At 45.5% G+C, this 25,419-nt stretch overlaps 1 protein-coding gene across 1 annotated transcript; it reads left to right on the top strand.

Moving 5' to 3' along the window:
* The first annotated feature begins 5,762 nt into the window (after positions 1-5,762).
* Positions 5,763-25,073, top strand: LOC100589947 (neuroblastoma breakpoint family member 3-like). The gene is given in 15 exon segments (XM_030823645.1): positions 5,763-5,834; positions 5,836-5,971; positions 7,372-7,474; positions 8,305-8,519; positions 9,574-9,646; positions 10,109-10,320; positions 11,602-11,653; positions 12,441-12,604; positions 13,628-13,679; positions 14,292-14,464; positions 15,181-15,232; positions 15,991-16,163; positions 21,420-21,656; positions 23,281-23,370; positions 25,057-25,073. Coding segments are annotated over 15 exon segments (1,788 nt in total). The 5' UTR covers positions 5,763-5,795.
* The last annotated feature ends 346 nt before the right edge of the window (positions 25,074-25,419 follow it).

Here is a 25,419-nt window from a genome sequence, read left to right as displayed (position 1 = left end):
GGAAGGCAGAAGTTGCGGTGAGCTGCAACTCTGGCTCACTGCAACCTCCACCTCCTGGGTTCAAGCAATTCTCTAGAATAACAATGATTCTTGTTCAAAAAGAGGGAAAGTGGAAGGAACAAAGTCACTGATCCAAAACCATTTTGAAATGGGGCGGAGCAAAATCCAGCAGGAATTTCTTGATTAGGATCCACAGCCTGGAACTAACCCTCTGTGTGTGTGTGACACGGGGCTTTGCCTCTGGGCTCTGCATTTCTTTCTATCTTTATTCAAATCATTGTATTTTCCTCCTCCTTGAACTCCTTTGGTTCTTCACCTTTCTCCTTATGGCAGCATCCTCCCCTTAATCCTTGGTGCATCCTCCCTAGCAGAATTGGTCAGATATTGCCCATGTCATGGTCCTGACTATCTCCATGAGGGGCTGTCCTTGTGACCCCCTGCTCCTTTGGGACCCTGTTCGCTGACCTGACCTCTTTCAGTCATGATTGCTTTCAGTGGATCTGGCTGGCTTAGAAGAAAACCTAGGACTGTAGAGTCCCAGAACCAATCTCTGCCCTTCAAGAGAGGAAGAAAGTAACAGGGATCTTCATCAAGAAATTACCTACATGAGGGCCTGGACTCTCCAGCAGTTACAGCAGTTACAGCAGAGGAAAGTTTCTGAAGCAGAATGGAGGGGCTGAGATCCCAGGCCGGGAAAGCAGGATTGTGTCAAGCACTATTTAATCCTTATGTGCTCCCTGCCCCAATCTACCAGCCAGCGAATGACAACTGACCACGTATAAATACTAGGACTACAGAACCGTGATAAAGGGTTTGTCCAAGGAAAGGCCCTTTCACTATTTTTGTTCTCACGGTGGAAATTGCTATTTTTGATCCAAAGTTTTCTGAAACGCAGCAGTGAGCTCCTGGGGGGTGAGTTAGGTGCTTTGGACAGGGAGGCTGAGTCCAAGGCTTGTGTGGTCGATCTGCTGCCACCATGCGGTGAGGGAGCCTGGGAGCGTCTTAGTCTTTCTCGGCTTCACTTTCCTTGTCAGTAAGGTAGGGGCTTATTGTTCCTCTCTGAGGTCGCTTCCTGCTGTGTTTTCTCTGAGTCTCTGAGGAACGGAGATGGTTTTTAACGCTGCCCATGACCTGCAGCTGAGACCTGCCTCTGTGTGTCTCCTGCAGGAGCCTGAGCTGAGTCCACACCCTGGAAGCCCAGAACTGAGGGAACAGATGTAAGAAAGAAAGTCAGCAGGTTTAGGGGATGAGAATAACCACAAAGGACAAGCCATTGGTAAATGAAAACCAAAGAAGGGGAGAATAAGCACAAATTGGGTCAGAGGCTTCAGGGGAAATGGGCAATGCCCATCATCATCCAGACCCTCAGGGAGCAGTGCGAGCTGAGCAGTGGGGACTGAGAGAGAATCTTACTCTCTTGGCTCAGAGCTGGTTTATAGTGAGGGGCAGCAGCAACTTCAAGAGGGGGAGGATGCAACCATGAGCCCCCGCCCCAGACCCAGGAGCCTTGACCTTGGGGCTGCCGCGGCAGTGGATGCTCTTCAGGTCAGTGTGGATTAGAGGGAATAACCAGGCTGGGAGAAGGTTTGGAGACATCCATTCTTTACATTAAACAGCTCTGCCCTAGGTCAGGTTCCAGAGTAAGTGTCCCTTGCTTGTTTATGAAGCAGTGATACTAATAATCTTCTTCTGTCCTTACAGTTGAGGGAGGTTTCTCATAGATATTTATTGGGTATTTAATTTTCTTTATATTGTGCTAAGCACTTGGGATTCAGATATTTAATGTCCCTCCAAAGGAACTCAAGCCAGTGAGTGGGAGAACACAAACAGATCATTTCAAAAAATATGGTAGTTCTACCAAACTGAGGTGTTGTGGCAGCCCAGAGGATGGGAGGGTATGTCAAAGGACATTGCTCCTAATGACAGGGGGAACCATAAGAGAAAATTTTCAGGACAGACCAGTCTTCCTCTAAGCTTCCACAGGGGAGGATCCTGGGGCATGCATGGTGTAAAGCAGGTGCCTTTCCAGGGAAGGGTATTTGCAGCATCCTGAGAGAAAGAGCATCCTTATAAGACATTTGGGACAGAAATGTAGGTGAGAGGATTGGAGGTTTGCAATCACTTTTATTCAATCATTGATGAACACTGCTGAGAGGCCCCTCTGTGCTGGGCCCTTAGCTAAGAACCATGAACACAGAGATGAGTAAAATATGATCTCAGCTCTCATAGAATTCTCAGTCTATTGACCGGTGAGTCATGAGAAGTGTAGTGATGGTGGGTTCATTGGAACCAGTGGCCCATGCCACATGAGATGACCTCAGTGGATGGCCTGGTTCCCCTTCTGGTTGTCTCCAACAGCTGGATGACCTGTCCTGGGCCAGTGACCCTGGACTTCAGCCATATTTCAGCATCTCAAGGTACAGTATGCTAACACTTCAGCTCCATGTTGAGTCAAAGCAGTTAACACAGCCAAGGTATTCAGAGGACACTAATGATAACAGTAGCTACGGACTATTTCCTGGCCAGCTGGGGAAATAAAGAAGTAAGTTTAATAAGTCTTCTAAATTTGTCCTTGCCATTGTGATAAATAACTTTATCTTGATAATTAATTATATTATGGCAAATTAATTATAACTTGCCATAATGATAAATAACTTTATCCGGAGTAGAGCAGAGACACAAGCCCTTCAGGACACATGCTTGAGGCAGTGACAGTCTAACTGAAACAGTGGAAGACCTAGTTTCAAATTCAAGTTTGCTTTGAGTAGAAATTAACTTCATTTCTTTTTGCATGGCAATGGGGCCAATCTTCCTTAAGTTGCTCCTTACAAGAAAAGGAATCATACTGCTAAGAATTCAGACTTCAGCAGTCATGGGTAAGGAAGTCTTATAAATCTATTCTAGCCTCCTAGCAAGAAACCAGAAATTTAGCAAGTTCATTGATGTTCAGGACAGTTGTGTTCACTAGATCAGAGGCACTGAGACATGAAGAACAGACCCCCTAGTAAAAGGGAAATAATTCCTTCCTGTCCTAGGACACCACTGCCAACTTCAGGGAAGTGGGAAAACAGCTGCTCACTCTACAGTATGGGTTGCCTTTGTGTCTGGAATGTGTCTGACATCCTGATCCCTGTGCCTATTTCAGGGAGCCTTGGGAGGAGCTCAAATTACTGATGGAATTGGACAGTGCATGGAGATGGTTCAGCAGGACAAGGGTAAGTGCAGAGGCATGGCCAGGTCATACCAAGAGACAATGAGCGGCTCTGATGACGACAAACAAAGATAAAATCAAAAGTTTGTGCTTCGACTTCAAAAACTCAAACCAATAACTAATTTGCTCTTATAAGTAATAACAAGTATTTTTCTATTTACATGAGAATTTAATCTCAAAACAGAAAACAGAAAAATATTAAGTCCAGGGCATAAAACCTAAACCATAGCTTATATTTATTCTTTCTAAATAGAGCTAACAGTAAAATCTTCCTCATGAAACATAAATTGTGATTATAAAAAGGCAAAAGTCTTAGTGAGAATCATTGGTATTCCACAGAAGAGTGAATTAAATACAGCAAAAGGAAGACTCAGGTCTCATACTTCTCTTGCATATTCCAAAGTTCCAGGGAAATTCCAGGTGATAGAGGTTATTTCCCATACTGTTAAAGCAAGGTTGCAGACACTTCTGAATTTTGGTCCCAGTACACTAGGAGGGCACACCTCTGTCCTGGAAAATAATACAGGAATGAATACTCTTCCCGTGACTCATTCTGGTCATTCTTCCAGCATCACAAAAACCAAAAAGTAGAAATATGGCCAAATACATGATTAGCTATCCCTCTTGTTCAGGTTTCTTAGCTGATTCTTATGGATAATAGCATTACCTTAAGGATTATGATGAAGATATGATGTCCAAATATGTGCACAGTTTTGAGCAAAATGCCTGGTATAAATTGGTCAATGAATAATTACTGAATAATTATATGAATATTTACTGAATTTATGGATCCTATGAATAATTACTGAATAATTGTTGTGATTGCTTTTATTGGCAGTGCTCAAAATTCATCCCTGTGTGACCTCAAGTAAGCCACATAACTTTGTGATCCTGCAGTTTCATCATATTTAACATGAAAAAAACTTGACAGATTTTCATTCTGCCACAGAATGTCAGGTCTCTCAGGCACCAGGAAATACATTGACTTAAAACCTTTGATACATCTCAAAGCAGTATCCTTATGCAGTATAGTTGGAGGATGGTGGGGGCTGTAGAGAGGGATGCTTTCAAATGGGATTGATCCAGTCCTCCTTCCTTCACTTCCACATGAATGCTGGGCAGCCCAGGGTCACACCCACTGCACCCTCAACTCAGGCAAGTCCAGCAGCCAAACTGAGGAGACCCGGGCCTCAGAACAGTCTCTCAAGTTCCAGGCTCACAAAACCTGGTGGGAATGAAAGCTGAGAAAGTGAGGAGGTGGTTCAGGGGATCACTGTCCCCTACTCGTTCCTCTCACGTCAAACTCACCTTCTACTGCACAGCAACACTGAGGATCATCAAATACCAACTACTAACACCAAGACCGTGACCTTGATGTTGCCATGTTCTGTTAGTGGAAAGCAACCACACATCAGTTGTGTTACTCCAACTCAGAAAAATATATATCAAGCAATATTCCGTAAGAACTGCTCATGGCCCTGTTCTTTTCAATATATGGGAAAACTAAAGGAAAACAACAAAATAGTATCAGGTTTGCAAGACTTCCCACGGTCACACGTGTTTTCAGGAGCTCCCTATATAAATGATTTTGATCACTTGATACCTTGAAAAGAGTTCTTGTGGGCCCAGAATGACATCCATAAGTGACAAGTATGAAATGTAGTGTTCAGTCACATTAAAAAACAAATCATCCCACATAGAGGAAGAGCTTTGGATGTAGGAATGTCAAACTGGTCTTAAATGTAACGAAAAGCCAAGCTGGTGCCCCAGTAAGAAAAAGAAATCAACAAAACAATGGGATGCAGCAAAAAGAATACTGAGACAGGAAAGAAAACATTTAAAAAAAAAGAATTATTCATTCACTTTCTAGTGGATACAGAAAAAACTGCAGAAGACCCACAGGATATCATGGCAGTTTAAAAGTTTGATATCTTACACTGTGGAAAAGCCTTAAATTCTATTTTAACGTGAGAGAAGGTGGAGTGACTGGCTTCCTGACTACCATTTAGAAAATATAACCTGTTGGAAAACTATTTCTGCCTTGATGATTTTATACACACAAGAGATGAACAATGAGGAAGATGCTTAGATGTATTGGGAAACAGATGGGTCTGTGGCATTGTCACAAGGGTACACATATACTGAGAGTGAATGCTGAAGGAAAGGCCCCCATCGGTGGTGACCTCAGGTGTGACCAGGGCGCCTGTGTTTCAGCAAAGCCTGGGCAATTGGAACGCAGGGCTCCTAAGATTCCATGACACCCCCACCTTCTAATTCTGTTATTGCAACTGCAGACCGTTACCTGGCACGCTGGCTGCCACCTCCCTCACTCTTGTCAGAGTCTGAGCTACAGGCAGTGCCTTCAGCTTTGAGCTCAGGCGTCTCAAACCTTGTTTTTGCGATTAAGGACTCTAAAGTGCTGTGGAGTGATCACGTTTTTCTCAACAGTAAGCTAAGAATTTTAGTTACTGACATCCCTCAGTCCTGATTAAACCTATTTGATTTCACCAGTTTTTAACCCATCATGTGTTTGGGTTTCTTCTCCCCAGTCCCTGGCTCCACCTCTTCTGCCACAAACATCAGCATGGTGGTATCTGCCGGCCCTTCGTCCAGTGAGAAGACAAGAGATGAACATTGGAGAAATCAACGAGAAATTGCGCCCCCAACCGGCAGAGAACAAACAGCAGTTCAGAAACATCAAAGAGAAATTTCTTGTAACACAAGTGGCCTACTTCCTGGCCAACTGGCAGAAGAAATACTGTAAGTTCGATAGGCTCACCATCACGAAAGTGATGAATGATGTCCTGTCTTCTCTCTGAGAAACTAAATGCTGTCTCCATCAAAAATAATTTCATCTTTCTCGTGTTTCTAGGAAAATAGAAATGGGTATTTTAACATTTTGTTAAAAATGGAAGACAGAGGCAGAAAGTATTTAGCAACTTTTCCATGTTTGCAGTCAGGTGAGGGTGGGATTAGAGTTAAAAATCCCAGTTCTTGATTTCTGACACAGGCACAGCACCACCTGTTTTCTCAGCAAGAGGCTAAATTGTGTTACTAGAATCCTCTCTGTACCACAAAAGATTCTGCAGACAAGTAGCATCTAGTCTGTTGGTCTAAATATGTGGGACTCATGAACTTCCACTCAGTTCAAGTCTCTGTTGAGGCCCAATAGGCAAAGCTCTGTTCTGGAGACCCTGGGGGAAACATGGTGTTAGTACATAGTATCTGCTCTGAGGAGCTTAAAGAGGACTCTGCTCCTAATAGAACCTGTGGTATCTATAAGTGACAGCATCAAGAGCAGGGAGTACCCTTGTGAGAGGGAAGTCCTGCTTCGTAGGGCATTGGCTCTTGTTCCTAAAAAGGAAGAAAGACGGCACCCAAGACTTTGTGGAGGTAGCAGTGTGTAGAGCAGGGACCCCAGGCCAGTGTCCTGGGCTCCACCCAAGTTGCTTGTCTTCTCTGTTCCTCAGCTTCTTCATCCGTCCGTAGGGTACTATAATAATACCTACCTCTGTAAATTGCTGCAATGAATTACATGACCTATTTCTTGTAAACCTCCTGGAACAGTTGTTGGCACAGAGTAAACACTATTAGTTCTTCATTCTACTGTTTCTAACTTAACAAAAACTTGATTAGTATTTGGGCATATTTCCTTCATGGCCTTATGGTCTTATGCCTCATATTTTATGCAATTTATCCAGATAGTATTTTTAAAATCTTTGACATAGTTGTGCTTGAAATTCCCAATAAAAGGGAAACTGTCAGTCTCATTGTCCTAGGGGCCTTACCGACTCTACGGAAAATCACTTCATGGCCCAGTGCCGTGTTTACAGGAGAGGCTGCAAGGCTTGGGAAAATGGCCCAGGATTCAGAGTCAGACCTCAGGGGCTGTGAATTCGGACTCCACTTCGTTGTGGTTGAATCATCTTGTCAACTTAGTTGGTGTGCCCTTGAGTTTCTCTTTCTTCATCTCCAAATTTTGGAGGTTCAGATGCCAGAAAGTCGGGAGACCGAAGATTAAAGATGTGGAAATCCCTGCCTAGAGCCTGGTACTGGGGACAGTTTTGTCCTTGGGATGGACCTGCCTCCTGCCCTGTAGGCAGTGACCACAGCAGCATGTCCAACCTTCCACTGAGGCAGGCGTGTCTGTCTTTTCTCAGAGTATGAAGAATTCAAAGACCTCATAAAATCTATGCTGAGGGATGAGCTGCAGTTCAAGGACGAGAAGCTTGCAGAGCAGCTCGGGCAAGCTGAGGAGCTCAGGTGAGGGGGCCCCATGGGGGCAGGCAGGTGGGCAGGTGTGTGAATCTCTGAAGTACAGCGGCTCAGCGGGGAGAAGTAAGAGCTAAGCTGGGCCAGGGGAAGGGCAGGAATTGCCACGGCAGGCTCACGACACCCAAATATTTATCAAACAGAGAACAAGGATAATAATAAGTTATGGGTTGCAGTTGTTTCTCAGAGCCTTGTTTTCTCTTTTTCAAACAAGTAACTGTTGAGGTGAAACTTGCATAACGCAAAATTAACCAAAGGAGTGGGAGCCACCCAGCAGCATTCAGTGTACTCAAAATGGTGTGCCATCACCACCCCACTTACCGTTAGTCAGAATCACCTCCTGACGGACTGCGGCTTCTCATTCTTTCACTCAATCAGTGTTGCCTTCTCGACCCTGTCATTCTTTTCTTCTTTCGTCTTTTCAATTCGCCCCATCTGCACCTAGCCTCATTTCTGTACATGGCTTTGTATCCAGTCACTACAAAATACACTATGTGTATTTTCACATGGAAATGTCGATGGCCAAAGTGAGGAACTGAAAGGATGTCTTTTTGAAACTGATTTAGAAAGACCTACGTTTGTTTACAGAAGAGAAATATGAATGCAACATTGTCGAGGATATTTCAGTTGCACTCTCTGATATAGAGGAAGCCTGTAAAAAAATTTCTTTTTGTCTTGGCCACAGGCATTTCCCCAAACATGTGCTGACCTTCTGCTTGGAGGTCTCCTTGGGGACATTGTCTCAGAGATCTCTGTTGCAGTATTAGAACTGATCACTCATCCTTTTCCATTATTAAATTTTCTCTACTGTCTCACCTTAGGCAATATAAGGTCCTAGTTCACTCTCAGGCACGAGAGCTGGCCCGGTTAATGAAGAGATTACAGGAAGGGAGAGATGCCTCCTGCTCATTGAATCAGCATCTCCAGGCCCTCCTCACTCCAGATGAGCCTGACAACTCCCAGGGGCAGGATATCCGAGAGCAGCTGGCTGAGGGCTGCAGGCTGACAGAGAACCTCATCCACAAACTCAGCCCAGGTAAGGTGGCCACAGGCCCTGATGACACAAAACCCCAGGCTTATGAGAGGCTACAGACCTCCATACCTCCACAATGACAGTTCTATCGGTGGTGTTTTTTTCCACTAAACATATGTGGCCATGACATGACCAGGACTTCCTGGGTAAGAACAGAGATGGGAAACCCATGGGATTGGAAGTCACAGTATTGCAGATGTCCCTCCTTCCTTGATGGAAGGTGGTCTTTGGGACAAGAGGCACCATCTCTCCAGTTTTAAAGGACAAGAAGGAGGCTGTGACAGGAGGGCGCTTGTTAGAGTGAAAAGAGCTCTGGACTAAGAATGGAGGTTCCCAGGCTTTATCTTCAGCAATGTCCTTAGTAACTGTCGGTGAGTGATTGATTTATCCTTCCTGGGTTTCTCCCTCTCTATCTGCAAAGGCAGGCAAGTTGTCTCTTGCAAGTGTCTTTAGCATTCAAATGTGGGAACACTTACGACTGCTTTTCACAATGAGATGAAGCTCCTTGCCGTGTGGTGTTGGAGAAGGCACTTGATGTGGGGGCATTTGGTGGTAGGAAGTGCTTCAGACTGGAGCACTCCCCATGGAGAGAATGTCCCTGAATAACACAGCAGAAGCCACTTGGCGGGCCTGTGAAGTCCCCTGATGGACAGAGGATTGTGGGACAAGTTTGTTTGTCCTCTCCTAAGAGAAAGAATTAGTTTCGAAATGCGAACTGTGACAGGACACCAAGCCTGTGCCTGGGAATCAGATCTGTGGCAGGATGGCAGAGACAGATGCCAAAGTCCAGAGAGAGGCTGGACAAGCCTCCAGTGATATGGGGACCAAAAGATGTTTTCAATATTTGGCCACATCTTGATGGTGGCCCTCCAGATCAGAAATGCATTGCCTGATGGATTAGGAAACCGTGCCAGGGCATTTTGTTAAAGATAAAACATGAGAGCTTTCAGTTGAACGGTGACCCATGCCTAGATGTTCACGTGTCTGCGCACATTGGGCTGACTGCTTGCAGAGTGTGAAGTGGGAAATATCTGAATGAACACTCCTGTATTTACAGAAAATCATGAAGATGTAGATGACGATGTTTACATTGAGGAGGCTGAGAAAGTGCGGGAATCACGTGCCCCCAGGTAACACTGAATAATCAGGAGCAATAATGGGTGGTAACATATGAAAAAGATCTAGGAGGCACACTCTCTCTGGCATCTACATTGGGCCAATAGCCTGCATTACCCTGGCCACATTATGTTAAATTCAACCCAGCTTAGACACAGGGTGTGGCAGCTGTTATGGTTCTGTGTGTGTGCTGAGTGTCATGTCTGTACCATACAGGGACAGCTGAGTCTCCATCCTCCTCAGCTCCTATCTGCCCAGTGCAATGAACACCAGCTGCTGTCTTCCTCTTTGGCTCCCATAGCAGCCATGCTCTGTTGCAGAGAGTGCAGGAGTGCCTGTTCCCTCTTAAAGGGAACCTCCTGTTTGCTTTCTGGGACCACTCTCTTATGCCTCCTGTCAAAACTAGCTAGGACTCCCTGAGGTCCAATCCCTCTCTGTTCAATCTTCTGTCATGTCTGTGTCACCCGGCTCATCAGGGAGGTGCAGAAGCCTGAAGAGAAGGAATTCCCTGAGGACTTACTGGCCGAATGTGCTCTCACTTGTTCAAATAGCCACCACCCTTCTGACTCCAGCCAGCCTCACAGGAAAACCAAAATCACATTTGAGGAAGACAAAGTTGACTCTGCGCTGGTTGTAGACAGTGAACCCTCTCATGATGAAGGGGAGGAAGCTCTAAACATTCTCCCAGGTAGCCTCTATATTCTTTGTCCCTGGTACCTTTGTCTAGGCTGAGAAAGATTAACTCTGAAGATAGGCTCTATACACACAAATTGGTTTGAATCAAAAACTAGAATGGGATACTAAACACATTTATCAGGGAGTTTTCCTCTCCTCCTCTGCCCATGTCATGCTTCTGTCTCCCTGGGCCTGGTATCAAGTTACTGGACCCCAGGCAAGTGTGACAAACTCATAGTCACCTGAGTGCAGGAGGTGTACAGGAGGTATCTGTCAGACCTCCCAGTTTTGATTCAGTATCTCTCATCACGTGTGATTATTCATCTGTCCCTAAACAATGTCCATGGAGTTTCTATTCCCTTTTAAGGAAACTGGCAGCCTTGCCTTTGTATTTGGAGATATTGTTCCCCAGGTTTCACTGCTCTCAGCTTCAGTCTTGATCTCCTTGAAGTCAGCTTGCGTAGCTGCACAGTCACCTTGAAACCAGGATGGAAACATTTCTTCTTTACCTTTCTGATATGTTTCCATAAAGTAAGGCTGGGCCCTGGTTCTCTACCCCATCAATGGCTGATGTGATGTTTCTTTGTAGCATCGCAGATTCTTTTTTTTTTTTTGAGATGGAGTCTCACTCTGTTGCCCAGGCTGGAGTGGAGTGGCATGATCTTGGCTTACTGCAACCTCTTCCTGCTGGATTCAAGTGATTCTCCTGTCTCAGCCTCCTAAGTAGCTGGGACCGCAGGTGTTCACCACCACACCTGGCTAATTTTTGTATTTTTAGTAGAGACGGGGTTTCACCATATTGGCCAGGCTGGTCTTGAACTCCTGACCTCAAATGATTCACCTGCCTTGGCCTCCGAAATCACAGATTCTTTTTAAAGCAAGAGTTGTTAGAATTTATCTATCAGCCCAGTTTCATGTATAGATGCCTCTAAACATTCAATGACCATGTTACCTGGTGAGATAAGTCAGTACTGCAGCAACACTCCCAGAAAAGAGTTTGACCAATTTTGGGGGATTTTTTTGGGAAAAAATTTTGTTTAACTTTGCACAGATTCAAGCAGAGAATATGGCGTTATGGTCTACCCGTAGAAGGAGATTTTGGCCTGGGGATCTGGAAAGCAGGCTCATCTACTTTTCACCACCCTTAATGTAGGGCACCCTAGATTATTCCTGTCAGAATCCACATTCTTGCACTGAAAATATTCATGTCCTTGTGCTGTGACTGGACACTGATTTGGTCATACGTGAAGTGTGATTTGCTTAATGTGACCTGCTTCTCTGAATTTATTTACAGAAAATCAAAGCGATCACGAGGAAGAGAAAGTAAAAGGGCCAGTGCCCCCCAGGTAACGCTGTGGAATTGTGGGCTGTTAGTTCAGTAGTGACACCTGGAGAATGCAGATCCAGGGAAAACAAGGAAGTGATGAATAGAACTATTTCTTCCATTTATCCAGCTACAAATTGTCCTTATTAACAATGTCGTGGGTTATTTGTAGCACTTGTATTGGTTTTAATTTCACAGTCCTCTCAAGATAGGAACCTGCAATCAGACGAACCAGGTGAACTAACCAAACAGGGATTTCCTGGTATCACCTGTTCTCTCCCATGTGTTTAAATCCAGAGAGAGATGCATATATGCTTTCTGCCCATTTTTTGTTAGTATGTTTGCTAGTATTTGTGCAAGAGAAGAAATTCAAAAAATAAACATATTATATCAAAATATTGGAAAAAGAGGGCCCTTAATACCCAAGATCTGTGTGTCTGCAGTGCCTCAAGAGCTCTGTATGCTGCATGTAAAATTCAACACGATTTATGCAAAGTAGTTGAAGCCCTGTGTCAGTTCTCTGTGCTGCAAGTCATGATGATAGTTTACAGGGAGAGTCTGGGTGCCCTGAAGTGGCTCATCTGTGGCAAATGTACTGAGCACATGCTGCTCGTTTTTGCTCTGTCCCCAGGGCAGTCACCCTCCACCCCGCATTTAGAACATAGTTTTTTTTTTCTCTCTTGAAGGAAAAATGGCTTTGCTTTCTGTGACCACTCTATTCTGTCTCCTGTCAGATCAGCTGGGAAGCTTTGTTGTCTAATCTCTGTTGGTTTAATCTTCTGTCTTCCCTGTCCTGCCTGGCTCATCAGGAATCTGCAGGAGTCTGAAGAGGAGGAAGCCCCCCAGGAGTCCTGGGAAGAAGGTTATTTGACTCTCTCAAGTCCTCCGGACATGTCTGCCTTCTACCAGTCTTACAGGAGCACATTGCACGCATTAGAGGAACAGCAATTCGTCTTGGCTCTTGGTATAGACAGTGAGTGCTCCATTGTGAAGGTGATAAAGCTCCAGTTTGTGTCCCAGGTAGACCCCATAATCTTTGGGCCTTGCTCCCCTGGCTGGGCTGAGTTGTCATCACTGTGGGCTGGACCTATATATCAATGTAGATTTCAATCACTCTGGAGTCGAGTCTGAAGCACCGGCATGGGGTAGGTCAGTGAGCTTTGCTCTCTTCCTAGTCTTAGGCCATGCCTGTGGCAGCCTAGACCAACTGTCAGGACATTGAACTCAAGGCAGGTGTGGCAAACTCCCACCAGGCTCTGCAGCACATGCCCAGGAGTTGTCTGTTAGATCAGCTCATCTGAATTAAATGTCTCTTGCCAGCTACAAAGTTCCTTATGAGTTTCATTCCCCAAATATGTCTGTGCAGTTGTCTACCTGGCCAAGGCCAGTGTCACCCTTGTCTACCTCTCAGTGGAAGATGTGACCCAGGTTTCACTGAATTTATCCCCATTTTCTGTGTCTTCTAAGTTGGCTTGTTTTAGCTCATCTTTTCATTGTCTTGCTGGTATGTTTTCTAGATAAATGGCTGACTTTTCACTCACAAAAGCCATAATAGCTGATGCTTCTGTGTAGCACCAAGTCTCATTTTGACTCAAGAGCTGGTAGATTGCACCCATCCATGAAATCTCAGTGTCCACAATCTCATAAACCGTCAAATCCTGGGTATTTGATGAGAAAAGGCTGAATATTGCCATGTCTCTTCTACAAAGTGATAGAACTATTTGCCTACAATCTATTGGAAAAAAATTGCTCATTTGTGTGCACAAACCTAAGACAGAGCACACTGGGAAGATGACATACCAAAACAGGGGAATTTTGCCCCAGGCTCAGGAAAGGAACCAAGCCGGTTCTCTCAAGACTTGACCTCAGGCCTCCTAGATTATTTCTCTCACACTGAGAAGACTGGATGTCGCTGTGTTAGGATTGTACAGAAGAATGTTTCTGTGTGTGGGGGAAACTTCTTAATGTAAGAGGCCCTGTCTGAATTTATTTGCAGGACATCAGTGTGATCATGTGAAAAAGGAGAATCAAGAGGCAACACATCCCAGGTGAGTCTGAGAAATTGTGGACAGTTAATTTGGTGTTGACACCTAGAGACACCAAGTCTAGGGAAAACAGAACATGCTGAAAATAACGATTTTGTCTTTGCAGCCAAGCCTGAATTCCTCCTACAAACATTGCTGTTGGTTTTCGCTGCAGTAGATGTTTAGGTTTCCATTTCTTCCTCCCCTTATCATTTACTAACCTAGTGAAGGTTGACCATGCCTTAAAAGCTGTATTCTCATGGCTACTGCATGGAAACTTGAGCACATTTTATGCAAAATTATTGAACCCACTCTTTTCATTATCACTGTATGCTGTGTGTCATGAGGACACAAACACAGAGTGTCCTTTGACTCCCTCATTGGTGTGTCACCTGGCCAATTCACTGAACTCTCTTTGTCTGTCTCTCTCTCTTTCTCTGTCTCTGTCTTTCTCTTTCATCCTTTTCTACCCAGCCCTGGTCTTTCCCAACATGAAGGCAATACTTTGTTAGCTCATTAATGGATCTATCCTTTTCCTTTTTTAACCACTTCCTTATACTACCCATGACATCTAGCTGGGGGTCTGTGGTGTCTGATTTTCCCTGGCTTATTCATTAGTTTTTCCTACTTCTCCAGGCTCAGCAGGGAGCTACTGGAAGTAGAAGAGGCTGAAGTCTTGCAGGACTTACTGGATAGATGTTATTTGACTCCTTCCAGTTATCTTGAACTGCCTGACTTATGCCAGCCCTACGGAAGTGACTTTTACTCATTGGAGGAACAGCACATTGGCTTGGCTATTGATGTGGACGGTGAGTAACTTACTATGAAGGTGATAAGACTCCACCTGATCTTCAGGATGAGGGTCATATTCTTACACTAAGTGGCCCTTACTTAGAGCTGAGAGATGTTACTGCCACAGGCAGGACCTATAGGCACCTGTAGGTTTGAATGAAACTCTAGTTCCAGTTGGAAGCCGAGACATGGAATGGCTCAGTAAGCATGGCTCTCTTCCTAGTTTCAGGCCATGCCTTTGGCCACCTGAGCCCGCTCTCAAGACCTTGGACCCAGGCAGATGTGACAAATTCACACAATTGTGATTTTGATTCATGGGTTTGTAGATTTCCTCCTTCATTCTAGTTTCGGTGTTTAAAATCCTTGCAACCAGGAACAAGCTGGGTATTTGATGAGACAGCGCTGAATACTGCAGTTTTTGTCCTAGAAATCATTTGGGGCATTTGCTTTAAATTGATTGGAAAAATATTGCATAACCGTTTGCACAAACTTGGGACACATGATATTGGGATAACGATCTACCAGAATGGGAATATTTGACCCGTAGGCTCAGGGATGAAAACCAAGGAATCTCTATCATGACGGACCCTCAGGCCTCATGAAGTATATCTGTCACGGTGTCCTCTTCTCATGCCAAGGAGACTGATGTTCCTGTTTTAGGATTGGACAGTGGATTGTTACATGAATAGGGGAATCATCTTAATGCGTCTGTCCCTGTCTGACTTTATTGCAGAAATTGAAAAGGATCAAGAAGAGGAAGAAGATCAAGACTCACCATGCCCCAGGTAACTTTGAGTAATTGTGGACATTTAACTTATTGTTGACATCTGGAGATGCCAGATGCAGGGAAAACAGAACATACCTGTTCATTCATTCAGCCAACCATGAAATAGCCATATTAGCAATGTTAACATTATCAATGTGGAATAATTATTAAGCAGGATATTAGTTAATATTAATATTATTGGTCAATATTAATAAAGTTGCCTCTTTTCATTTTACACCTCTATTTGTTTCTCTTGTTAATTCCTTCAAAATTGTACTAGTCTTTATTCAGTTGACTTGGTTGAACGAATCAGTCACATTTTCTGCAGTTTCCTTTTCACTTTAAGTCTTTTTGGCTTAAAGTGAACTTGAGATGCTCATCTGATGTCTGCCTCTTTCCCTTTATATTTGCAAATATTTGGGAGCAGGGATATGAATACAAATAATTTATATCATGCTAAAATTTTGAGAACAAAAGATGTTTAGGTCACGGTAAAACTCTATCAGTCTATGAAGACACAAGGTCCTGTTGCATGTGCTGTGTTATAGCTCTTTGGTACAGGGATCGTTCCGTCTCCTTCCTTTCCAGCTCACTGTCTACCCAGGGAATTGAGCACCTGCTGCTCACTCTCTCCTGCTGGAGATAGAGAAGGATTGTTCTCTCTCGGAGGGGACTTTGCTTCCTCTGGCCCCTCCTGTTGGCCGCTCTGTAGAACTAGCTGGGCACTGTGGTTTCTCTTCCCTTTGATGTTTATCTTCTGTGTTCTTCACCCACCAGGCTGAGCCCAGAGCTGCCAGAGGTGGAGGAGCAGGACATCCCGCAGGACTCTCTGGATGAAGTTTACTTGACTCCTTCACTTTCCCATGACCCGTCTGATTGCCAGCAGCCTTATAGCAGCACATTATCCTCATTGGAGGATCAGCTTGCCTGCTTTGCTCTGGAGGTAGCCTGTGAGTACTTCAGCCTGAAGGTCACAAAGCTCCACTGTTCTCGCAGGAAGCCTCTATATATTGTTTCCTCTAATTTGTGCAGGTGAGATGGATCATCTCTGCAGCCGGCCCTGTAAATTCAGAGTGGTTTTTTTTTTTGTTTGTTTTTTTTTTTTTGAGACGGAGTTTTGCTCTTGTTGCCCAGGCTGGAGTGCAATGGCACGATCTCAGCTCACCGCAACCTCCGCCTCCCGGGTTCAAGTGATTCTCCTGCCTCAGCCCCCCGAGAAGCTGGAATTACAGACACGCACCACCACCCCGGCTAATTTTGTATTATTAGTAGAGATGAGGTTTCTCCATGTTAGTCAGGCTGGTCTCGAACTCCCAACCTCAGGTGATCCGCCCACCTCGGCCTCCCAAAGTGCTGGGATTACAGGCGTGAGCCACTGCGCCCGGCCAAATTCAGAGTGTTTTGAATCTGGTTCTTGGATCCAGTTTTAAGCTTAGACATTCAATGGGTGGAACCCCTTTTTCTTGTGCCAGGTGATTCCTCTGTCACCCGAACCCTTCTCACAAGAGCAGGCTGTAGGTATCCAAACAGGCCAGAGAGGGGAATGATGAGGGATCATTGCATACTCTTGGCCACAACAGCTCACCTGGAGAATTTTGTATAACAGACTTCATTCCTTAAGATAGTGCATCTCTCTTTTCAGACATTATGTTGAGCAGTGCCCTTCTCATCATATATCCTAAGCAGCGCCCTTCTCTCTTCTCTGGCCATCCACCTGTGCCGGCAGTTTTCCCCCATTATTTTGGAGGGCTGTTTCATGATTCCTGTGTTTTAAGCCAGATTCTCTACTACATCCTCTGAGGTGGCTTCCCTCCACTGAGGCAGTTAGTGTCCCTTCCTCCATGCATGGCCATGGCTTGCATCCTCTGTAGAGCCCCGGTGGTTTCTTTCATGTGTGGGTTTGTAGTCTCAATCATGTGTCGTCTCAGTGCTATATTCCCATGTAAGCCATCAACAACTAGTGTCCCTGATCAGGTGCTGGCCTAACTGATGAGCAAAGCATAGTGGTTCCCATCAGCATGATCTCCAGCAAACCCCTCCTGTGAGCAAGTGCCCCTTGAGGTTGCTGTTTCATAGGGTGTGTAAGGAAAAAAAACAATTTTGTTTTCTTCTCATTCATTCTGTTTTTTTGTACCATTATTCTGGGAATTTCATGTGGATTGTTAGTTTTACCCATCAAAACTCTTGTAGAAGGAGCAAGTAACTCTGTAGTGTCCCCCATCTGAATATTTTGTCATGAGAGTAGTGACTGAAACTTTTCTCCTCCATTCTATTTTGATCAGTAAGCACCTTTCCTGCTGGAACCATCCTCTTTCCTGTTTTTCTTTTTTTTTTTTGAGACGGAGTTCACTCTTGTTGCCCAGGCTGGAGTGCAATGGCACGATCTTCGCTCACCGCAACCTCCGCCTCCCGGGTTCAAGCGCTTCTCCAGCCTCAGCGTCCCGAGTAGCTGGGATTATAGGCATGCACCACCATGCCAGGCTAATTTTGTATTTTTAGTAGAGACAGGGTTTCTCCATATTGGTCAGGCCGGTCTCGAACTCCCGACCTCAGGTGATCCGCCCGCCTCGGCCTCCCAAAGTGCTGGGATTACAGGCATGAGCCACCACGCCCAGCCTGTTTTTCATTTCTCCTTGAGTTTCAAAGAAGCAAAGGCTTTTGTAGGATCACAGCAATTTATTTATTTATTTGAGACAGGGTTTCACTCTTTTTTTTTCTTTTTTTTTATTATACTTGAACTAGTGTACATGTGTACAATGTGCAGGTTTGTTACATACGTATACACGTGCCATGTTGGTGTGCTGCACTCATTAACTCGTCACTTACATTAGGTATATCTCCTAATGCTATCCCTTCCCCGTCCTCCCACCCCACGACAGGGGTGTTTCACTCTTGTTGCCCAGGCTGGAGTGCAGTGGCATGATCTCGGGTCACTGCAACCTCTGTCTCCTGGGCTCAAGTGATTCTCCTGCCTCAGCCTCCCAAATAGCTGGGATTACAGGCACCTGCCACCATGCCTGGCTAACTTTTTTGTATTTTTTTAGTAGAGATAAGGTTTCATCATGTTGGCCAGTCTGGTCTTGAACTTTTGACCTCAGGTGATCTGCCCGCCTCGGCCTCCCAAAGTGCTGGGATTACAGGTGTGGGCCACCACACCCGGCCCACGGCAATTCATAAAATGAAATAAAATACACATCGCCCTTGCACCTGTTGTATGCCTTGCCCCTTGCCAAGCAAGCTCTGTCCTTGCTATAACCCATTCAGTGCTCATGGGGCACTCGCAAGTGGGCAGTGGCATCTCCATGTTACAGCTGAGGATGCTGAGGCTCAGCAAGTTCTCTTTGCTTGCCCAGGATGCCCCGGCTAGTCACAGTGAGAACATGGGCTCCATGTCTGCCTGATTCCATGGTGCAGTTGCTATCATTTCTCTGCAGTGGGATCTCTCAGAGACTGAGCTAGGATGAGTGCTCAAGCCTTTTCCCTTTGTAGCAAATTTGTTGGAAATAATTTCAAGCTGAAACACAAAATTTGCTGGTCTGGTACAAAGAAGTCCTGTAGCCCCTCACATGCATAACCCAGTGATAAATACCTTGGTGCACTTTGTCTGTGAGCAGAACCAGTGGCTCCTCCAGTCCCTCCAGGGGAACCTGCAGCTCCAGAAGGCTCTCAGGGAATGAAAGGTGCTGGTCTCTTCTTACCCTGTATCACTTGGGTTTCTGCTCTCAACATGGCAGTCTTGGAGCCCTTGTAAAGTTACTGGGCTCTGTCTCAGATCCCAGCCATAACCAGGCTCCCATGAGGAGGAAGGGAAATGCTCAGACACGTGTCTCAGAAATGAGATGCCTGTGATGTGAGCCAGCTCTGACAGGGCATCATGAAACATGGGCCAGGAGAGGCCACATTCATCCATGCAGACAGGCTGAGATGCATGAATGCACTGTCCCAGTTATACCAGGAGGCATCTGTGTGTGGGTTCCGATGATAACCTGTGAAGAGTCTGTACTGTTTACAGCTGTGACCCCAGCAGTGGTGCTAGAGTTGATGTGCTCCACCCATCCTCTCGCTTCAGGGAAAGTCACAGTAGAATCAGTGAGAATACAACCTAAATGATAACTTGATCACTTATTGAGGACTTTTCCCCACCTGCTCAACTAATAATATGTACAGAACTTCAGAAGTTAGAGAACAAGTTTTTTGTTTTCTCCTGAAAATGCAAACAATATTCAAAATATAAGTTTAAGAAGACTTAGTATTCTGAAAAAGAGAGATGAAAAGACCTAACGAAATTAAGTAGTTAGAATGAAAAATATTCCTAGACATTGATTCTAAATAACACATGCAGAGAACAAGAACGGGAAGCCTGGGTTTGACCAGCCTTCCCCAACCAGATTTGTTGTTTTGAGATGTTTCCCCATCTGTCCAATATGAACTACCATGAAGTCGCATTGAATGTCCTAAGTGATGGTTAATGATCAGTAAACTGTGCCCTTAGCGACTAAAGAGGCCATAGGAGGCAGGGCGAGAGACTCGGGGCAAAGACCTAGAAGCTGGAAGGCACCCCATGCAGGTCTGTGCCAGGGAGGGGCCAGCCTGACTCCAGGGAAGAATTTGTATGAGGGAGTGTTGGGAGGTGATGCACGATAGGAAGGTGGGGCAGAAGTTAGAAGGAGCACAAAGGCAGGGCGAGGGGGGAGAGTTGCACAGCAGGCAGTGGAGAGTTTTCAGAAGCAGAGTAGGGATGTGGAAAGAACAGGACTTCTTGGCAATAAAATTGCTGAGACAATTGCTAGTGTGAAGATGGCAGAATCAGAGATAGCAGTTGGGGGCGTGTATGAAGCCAGGCATCAGTGATGAATCTGATACAGCGTGCTCTCAGGAAGATGAAGGAGAACAGATACATGGAAGGCATTTTGAAGAAAACTTAGAGAAACCTTGGTGAGAAAGAGGATGTGCAGAGAGGAAGAGAGAGAGGAGCCCTGCAGCAACGTGGATCAGGCCCTGCGGGCCCCGTCCCTCTTCTGAGACTCATCTGGACTGGTGTGAGGCCACTGGAAGTCTTTCCTTAGTTCACTTTCTGAGAGTGTGATTTCCTCTCCCTGTGGAAATAGCAATAATTTTTATGAGGCGGTGCTGCCCGGACCCCACTGGAGGAGTGGGTAAGATGAGGATTGTGCTCAGTGTTATGTCCCTACAGAACACATGCTGATCTGTAACACCTGTGGCCCCTAAGTGTCCGTGAAGGGACTGGGTCCCTCTACAACATTGCCTATGGCTGCAGACACCTACTATATGGCAGTAAGATGTATATGTGTGGGCAGGTGGTGAAACAATTATAGGCAATGGAAATTCAAAATGTTTCAGAACTCTAAAAGGTTCGCCTCATGTAGTATTTGGTCTATTGCAGGGGGACCCAACCCCCCGGGACTGTGGTCAGTTACCTGTCCCGGGCCTGTTAGGCACCAGGCCACACAGCAGGGTATGAGTGGCCGGCAAGCGAGCATTCTGGCCTGAGCCCCGCCTCCTCCAGATCAGCGGTGGCATTAGATTCTCATAGAAGCGCAAACCGTACTGTGAACTGTGTATGCAAGAGATCCAGGTTGTGCGCTCCTTATGAGAATCTAATTAATGCCTGATGATCTGAGGTGGAACAGTTTCATCCCAAAATGATCCCCCTGTTTTCACGTCCCCCACCCCTGGTCTGTGGAAAAATTGCCTTCCATGACAATTTTTTGCCCTGGGGCAAAAAATCTTGGAGACTGCTGGTCTAGTGTCCCAAAACCCTTTCCTATGGTTCCTTCCCAAAGCCTGGAGGCTCTGAGTCCTCCTCTATTCTTATACTCCTGTGTGCTGAGAAAAACAGCATTTCCTATGCTCTGAAGGCTCTCCAGAACATTCTTTCTAGGCTGCAGGATAGAGATTAATAATAACAGAATAATTGGCATGGCCTTGTTAGCCAATCCAAAGCCTTCTGGGCTGAAGTGGGGGGTTTTCACTTCAGGGCCATCCAGCCTGGGTACCTTCCATCTCAGCATCCCCAGGCACAGACAGGAAAGGTGACATGACCCCATTTACATGATGTCTGTCTTTGTGGCCTGGATCACTGGGTGGCTCACCTCAGAGGCGGGGACACCAGGGATTGGTGTTCTGGGCATGATTAAGAAAGGGAAAAGTGAGAGCGTTCCTACTGATGCCCCTTCTCCTTTCAGCTGCCACCCAGGTGGCCTGTCCTTATGGGTCTTGGAGTGGAGACTTGAGCCACCACCTGAGAGAGGTGCAGGCTTCACAGGCACAGCTGGAGCCAGGAACCCTGGTGCCCAATTGTCTGCCATTGCAACTGGATCAAGGGTTTGACTGTGGCTATGACTTAGCCAGGCGGGGCATTTCCTCCACCACCTGCAGCTTCACAGCCAGCGCTGATCCTGCGAACCAATGGCCCTTCCAAGGTAGGGCAGGAAAGGGGACCAGGAAGCTCGAATGCGGGTGTTGGTGATCATGGTGCTGTGGGGGAGGAGGCAATGGGGTCTCTTTGTGCTCCCTCTGAGTCAAGCAGAAATCCACAACGTTCCAACCCAGTGAGGCGAGAAAGAGCCTGGGGTTTAGGATCAAATCTGCTCTCAGGTCCTGGGTTTAACCCTTACTCATTATTCACCTCGGCCAAGTCATTTGTGGTGTTGGTCTTTACATCTCAGTTCTGCCACCTGAGAGACCTGAAAAATAATATCTACATTCAATTATTGTTGATAACATTAATTATGATAATTTCCAAAGGGCCAATTCAATAAAAATTGCTCAATAAATCTATGAATAGATGTTATCTAATTCTGTTATCTTTCTGGTAAATTAGCACTTAGGAAGTGACTTCACATGCAGTTTCATCTGAGGAAGAGTAACTGTTAGGATCTCTACTTTCTAGGGACCCCTTTTCCTGTGTTGTCTTAGAAAGTCTCTTTTGCCAGTTTTCTTCCTCTTCAGCATCCCTTTTCAAGTCAACTTTCCCCTATCAAGCACTTTCAGTAACAACCTATTAGGCACATTCAGTAATAGTGCAAACCCTGGGCCCACAAGTCAGTCTCCTGACATATCCAGCTTCTTGCTCTGTTTCTTCCCCTCGTTTTGAAATAAAGGAATAAAAGGGCAACCTTCTCATGGAAAGTGTACAAATCTGTGTCTTTTCTGAAACTCCAGTTAGTTCATCATCTCCACTCACGTCCACGGCCATGTCCTCAGTTTCCTTCTCCCAGGGATCCACTTCTGCTCAGATTTCCTTAAAACCCTGGGTCGTGTTCATCCTTACTCTCCGTCCCACTCAATGTCTCCTCCTGGAGCCCCTGAGGCTGCCTGGTGCTCATCTGTCAGGCAATGCCCTCAGCTGAGGAATAAGGAGACCCACATCCTCAGGAGGGGGGAGGGTCACCTGAGGTAATGAGCACCATCTGGTCCGTGGAGAGGACACATGGAAGACGCTCAGTGAGTGTCGGGGGATGCGTAGTCCCTGACACATGCTCTGATAACTTCGAGTATTTAAACTGATTTCTCACTGATGTCTCTTTGCCTCTCCATGGATTCCCACACCCCCAGTCAGGACTCACCCCGCTGGCTCCAACACTCTCACCTGCTGGCTTTCCCAGGAGTCCAGAGCACTAACCAGGCTCCAGGCAAGAGGACAGAGTGAATGCCTTTTGTTTCATTCTCCTTTACCTGATGACTTCTCCGTGCTGTCTAATAGGACATTTGTTTCTCACCACATCTTCTCTCTCTCATTTGTCTTATTTTTCTTAAAGTTTTTCCAATTTCAATGGACCAGATTATAATGTTAGTGATTATAATGTTAATTCTACATCTTTCACATCCCTATGTAATAATTTCTTCCAATAGATTTTTATATATAAATATATGCATTTATGTCATTTGTCATATACATTATGTATACTTGGCATGTATTTTTAATAAAATGTAGATATATGTAATATACATATCTGTATGATCATTTCATCAATATCCCATGTTTAGTCTTCCAATTCTTTTCTTTGATATGTTCATTTAACATTGATTTTGCTTGATTTTTAGAATCTCCTCTCTCCCAAAACACAGCCTGTATCCAGTGTGACTCCCTTGCCTTTGCCTTATCTACCTGGAAGCTATTTGTGTTTATTAATCGTAAGTTTCTTGAATATGCTTGTCAATTGGGATCACCTTTTCCTCCTGGCAATCTTGTAATTCCTGGGTGATGCATGAAAAATCAACAATGCAGAAAATACCAAAATGTCTTTCTTGGCTTCCCTTTGCCCCTTGGACTTTCTTGTCCGAGGCCACTTTCCTTCTCTGATGTTCCTCTTGGGTGGATGAGAAAGTCACAGTAAGATCATGGATGACAGTGAATGCTGTTGGGTGTGGTTTCATTTTCAAAGCTGGGTTTAGAGCCTTCCCTTGGAATGAAGAACCCTCCCCAGCTGGAAGGTGATGCTCTTGAAGGCTCAGGTGACAACACACATGAGCATCAAGTCATTGGCCACATTCATGCCTCAAGTGTCCTGAAACTGAAGATGATCAAAAGGAAACTGCTGTTCAGCAAGTGGAGACTGGCATGCAGATTCCCTGGCCTGCAAGCTTAGGGTACAAAGGTAATCACATGTATGGCTGTTAGCTGCACTCGCTGCATATTTCTGTCTATGATGACAGCTCATTCTCCCATTGCTTTTCTCTTCCCTGTTTGTTCTCTCCAGCAGCTGCTGTCACGTCTGACTGGTCTTACCTCTGTGTCTCACGGGCTGCCACCCTGCCAAGACCTTCCATTCCCATCTGCTCTTTGCTCTCTGAACTCTGCTCTGTTTCCACTGCTACTGTCTTGGGAGTCCCTCTCCCTTCAGAGTTTTGTTGGTCAAGATATTGAGAATGTTGCTAAAATGCCTTAAGGTGTAACCAGGTGTGGAATCAACTTCAGGGAATTGGGAAAATAAGTTGGGTTACAATCCTCACTCTCTCTTTGCTAACTCCATGTAGACTCTCTTGTTTTTCCTTTCTTTCCTGAGCCCCTTGAAAAGAATACTTATGATTATATTTCTCTTTTTTCATGTTTTATTTGTAACCAACCAAACTAGCAGCAATGAAATCATATTTCTTTGTAAAACTTTACTCCTGTCCTAGCCAAGGTGACCCAACAGCCTCTCATGACTGTTGAGACCTCCAGACTGGAGTCTTTTTTCTCCCTCCTTCCAAATGCTATTGAAAGGGCCTGAGGCTGGGCTGTAGTTCCCAGGTGGTCAATAGCAACTCATGTGGCCTTAGTTTAATCTTAGCCCTGTGGCATCACTGATCCTCTGTTGTGAAAGGCAGAACTGGACTTGGATGTGGTCTGAGGTCCCTGCTACTTCTCACATCCAGGATTCTTTCCATGGCCCTCCCACTCCTCCTTTAAAAGACCGGGACATGGAGGTGTAAGGGGGTGGGTTTCTCTGCAAAGGGTCCTCTCCTTCTGCAGCCCTCTGTTTCTGAGCATGCATGGTTGATGCTGAGCACATCCTCACTGGGAGGTGTGAAAAGCAATCGCTTTGCTTCAAACAGAGCTAATCAGGAAGAAAGGTACTGATGTTACCAGTTGCTGGTAGGGCATAGGTGGGGTCCCTACATTCTGCACCCCAGGCTGACTGGAAGTTCTGGGGTTTTCTTCTCACTTGTGGATTGCACCTGCCACTTCTGCCAGCCTGAGGCTCTCCCTTCAGCTGGTCCTCCTAGCAGGAGCTCAGTTTGCCCCTGGGTTATCACCACTTAGCAGTCCCTCCAGACTCAGCCAGACAGGACCAGACAAAGATGCTCATTTGATGTTTTTCTCCCTCTCCCCTACAGATACCAAATACTGCTGAAAGGATGAAAAGGATGAAAGGGTGTCATCAAAGTAGTTTTTTCACTTAATGAAAAAGACTAAAACAGCAAAACAAGTTCAAGATCAAACCCAACACCGCAAGGATCCTTTGCTGCGGAGTGAACTTAAGACCACGAAATGCTCTTGATGATTTTAACCCACTAGGCCCCTTTGATTTGAGAAGCCACATCCTTCCCCCTCCAACTGCGATCAATTGTGATCAGTACCTAAAGAGACCAATCTCAGATGGACAAACAGCATTCAGAGGCCGTAACCCTTCTTCTCTCAATTCCTATCCTATAGAGAGAGAACAAGAGTCAGGACCCGCTGGCAGGAGACAGCATGTC

This window comes from Nomascus leucogenys, chromosome 12 (genome assembly GCF_006542625.1).
Source record: "Nomascus leucogenys isolate Asia chromosome 12, Asia_NLE_v1, whole genome shotgun sequence".
Classification (NCBI taxonomy): domain Eukaryota; kingdom Metazoa; phylum Chordata; class Mammalia; order Primates; family Hylobatidae; genus Nomascus; species Nomascus leucogenys.
The sequence above is the reverse complement of the archived record's forward strand: the minus strand, read 5'-3'. Positions and strand labels throughout refer to the sequence as shown.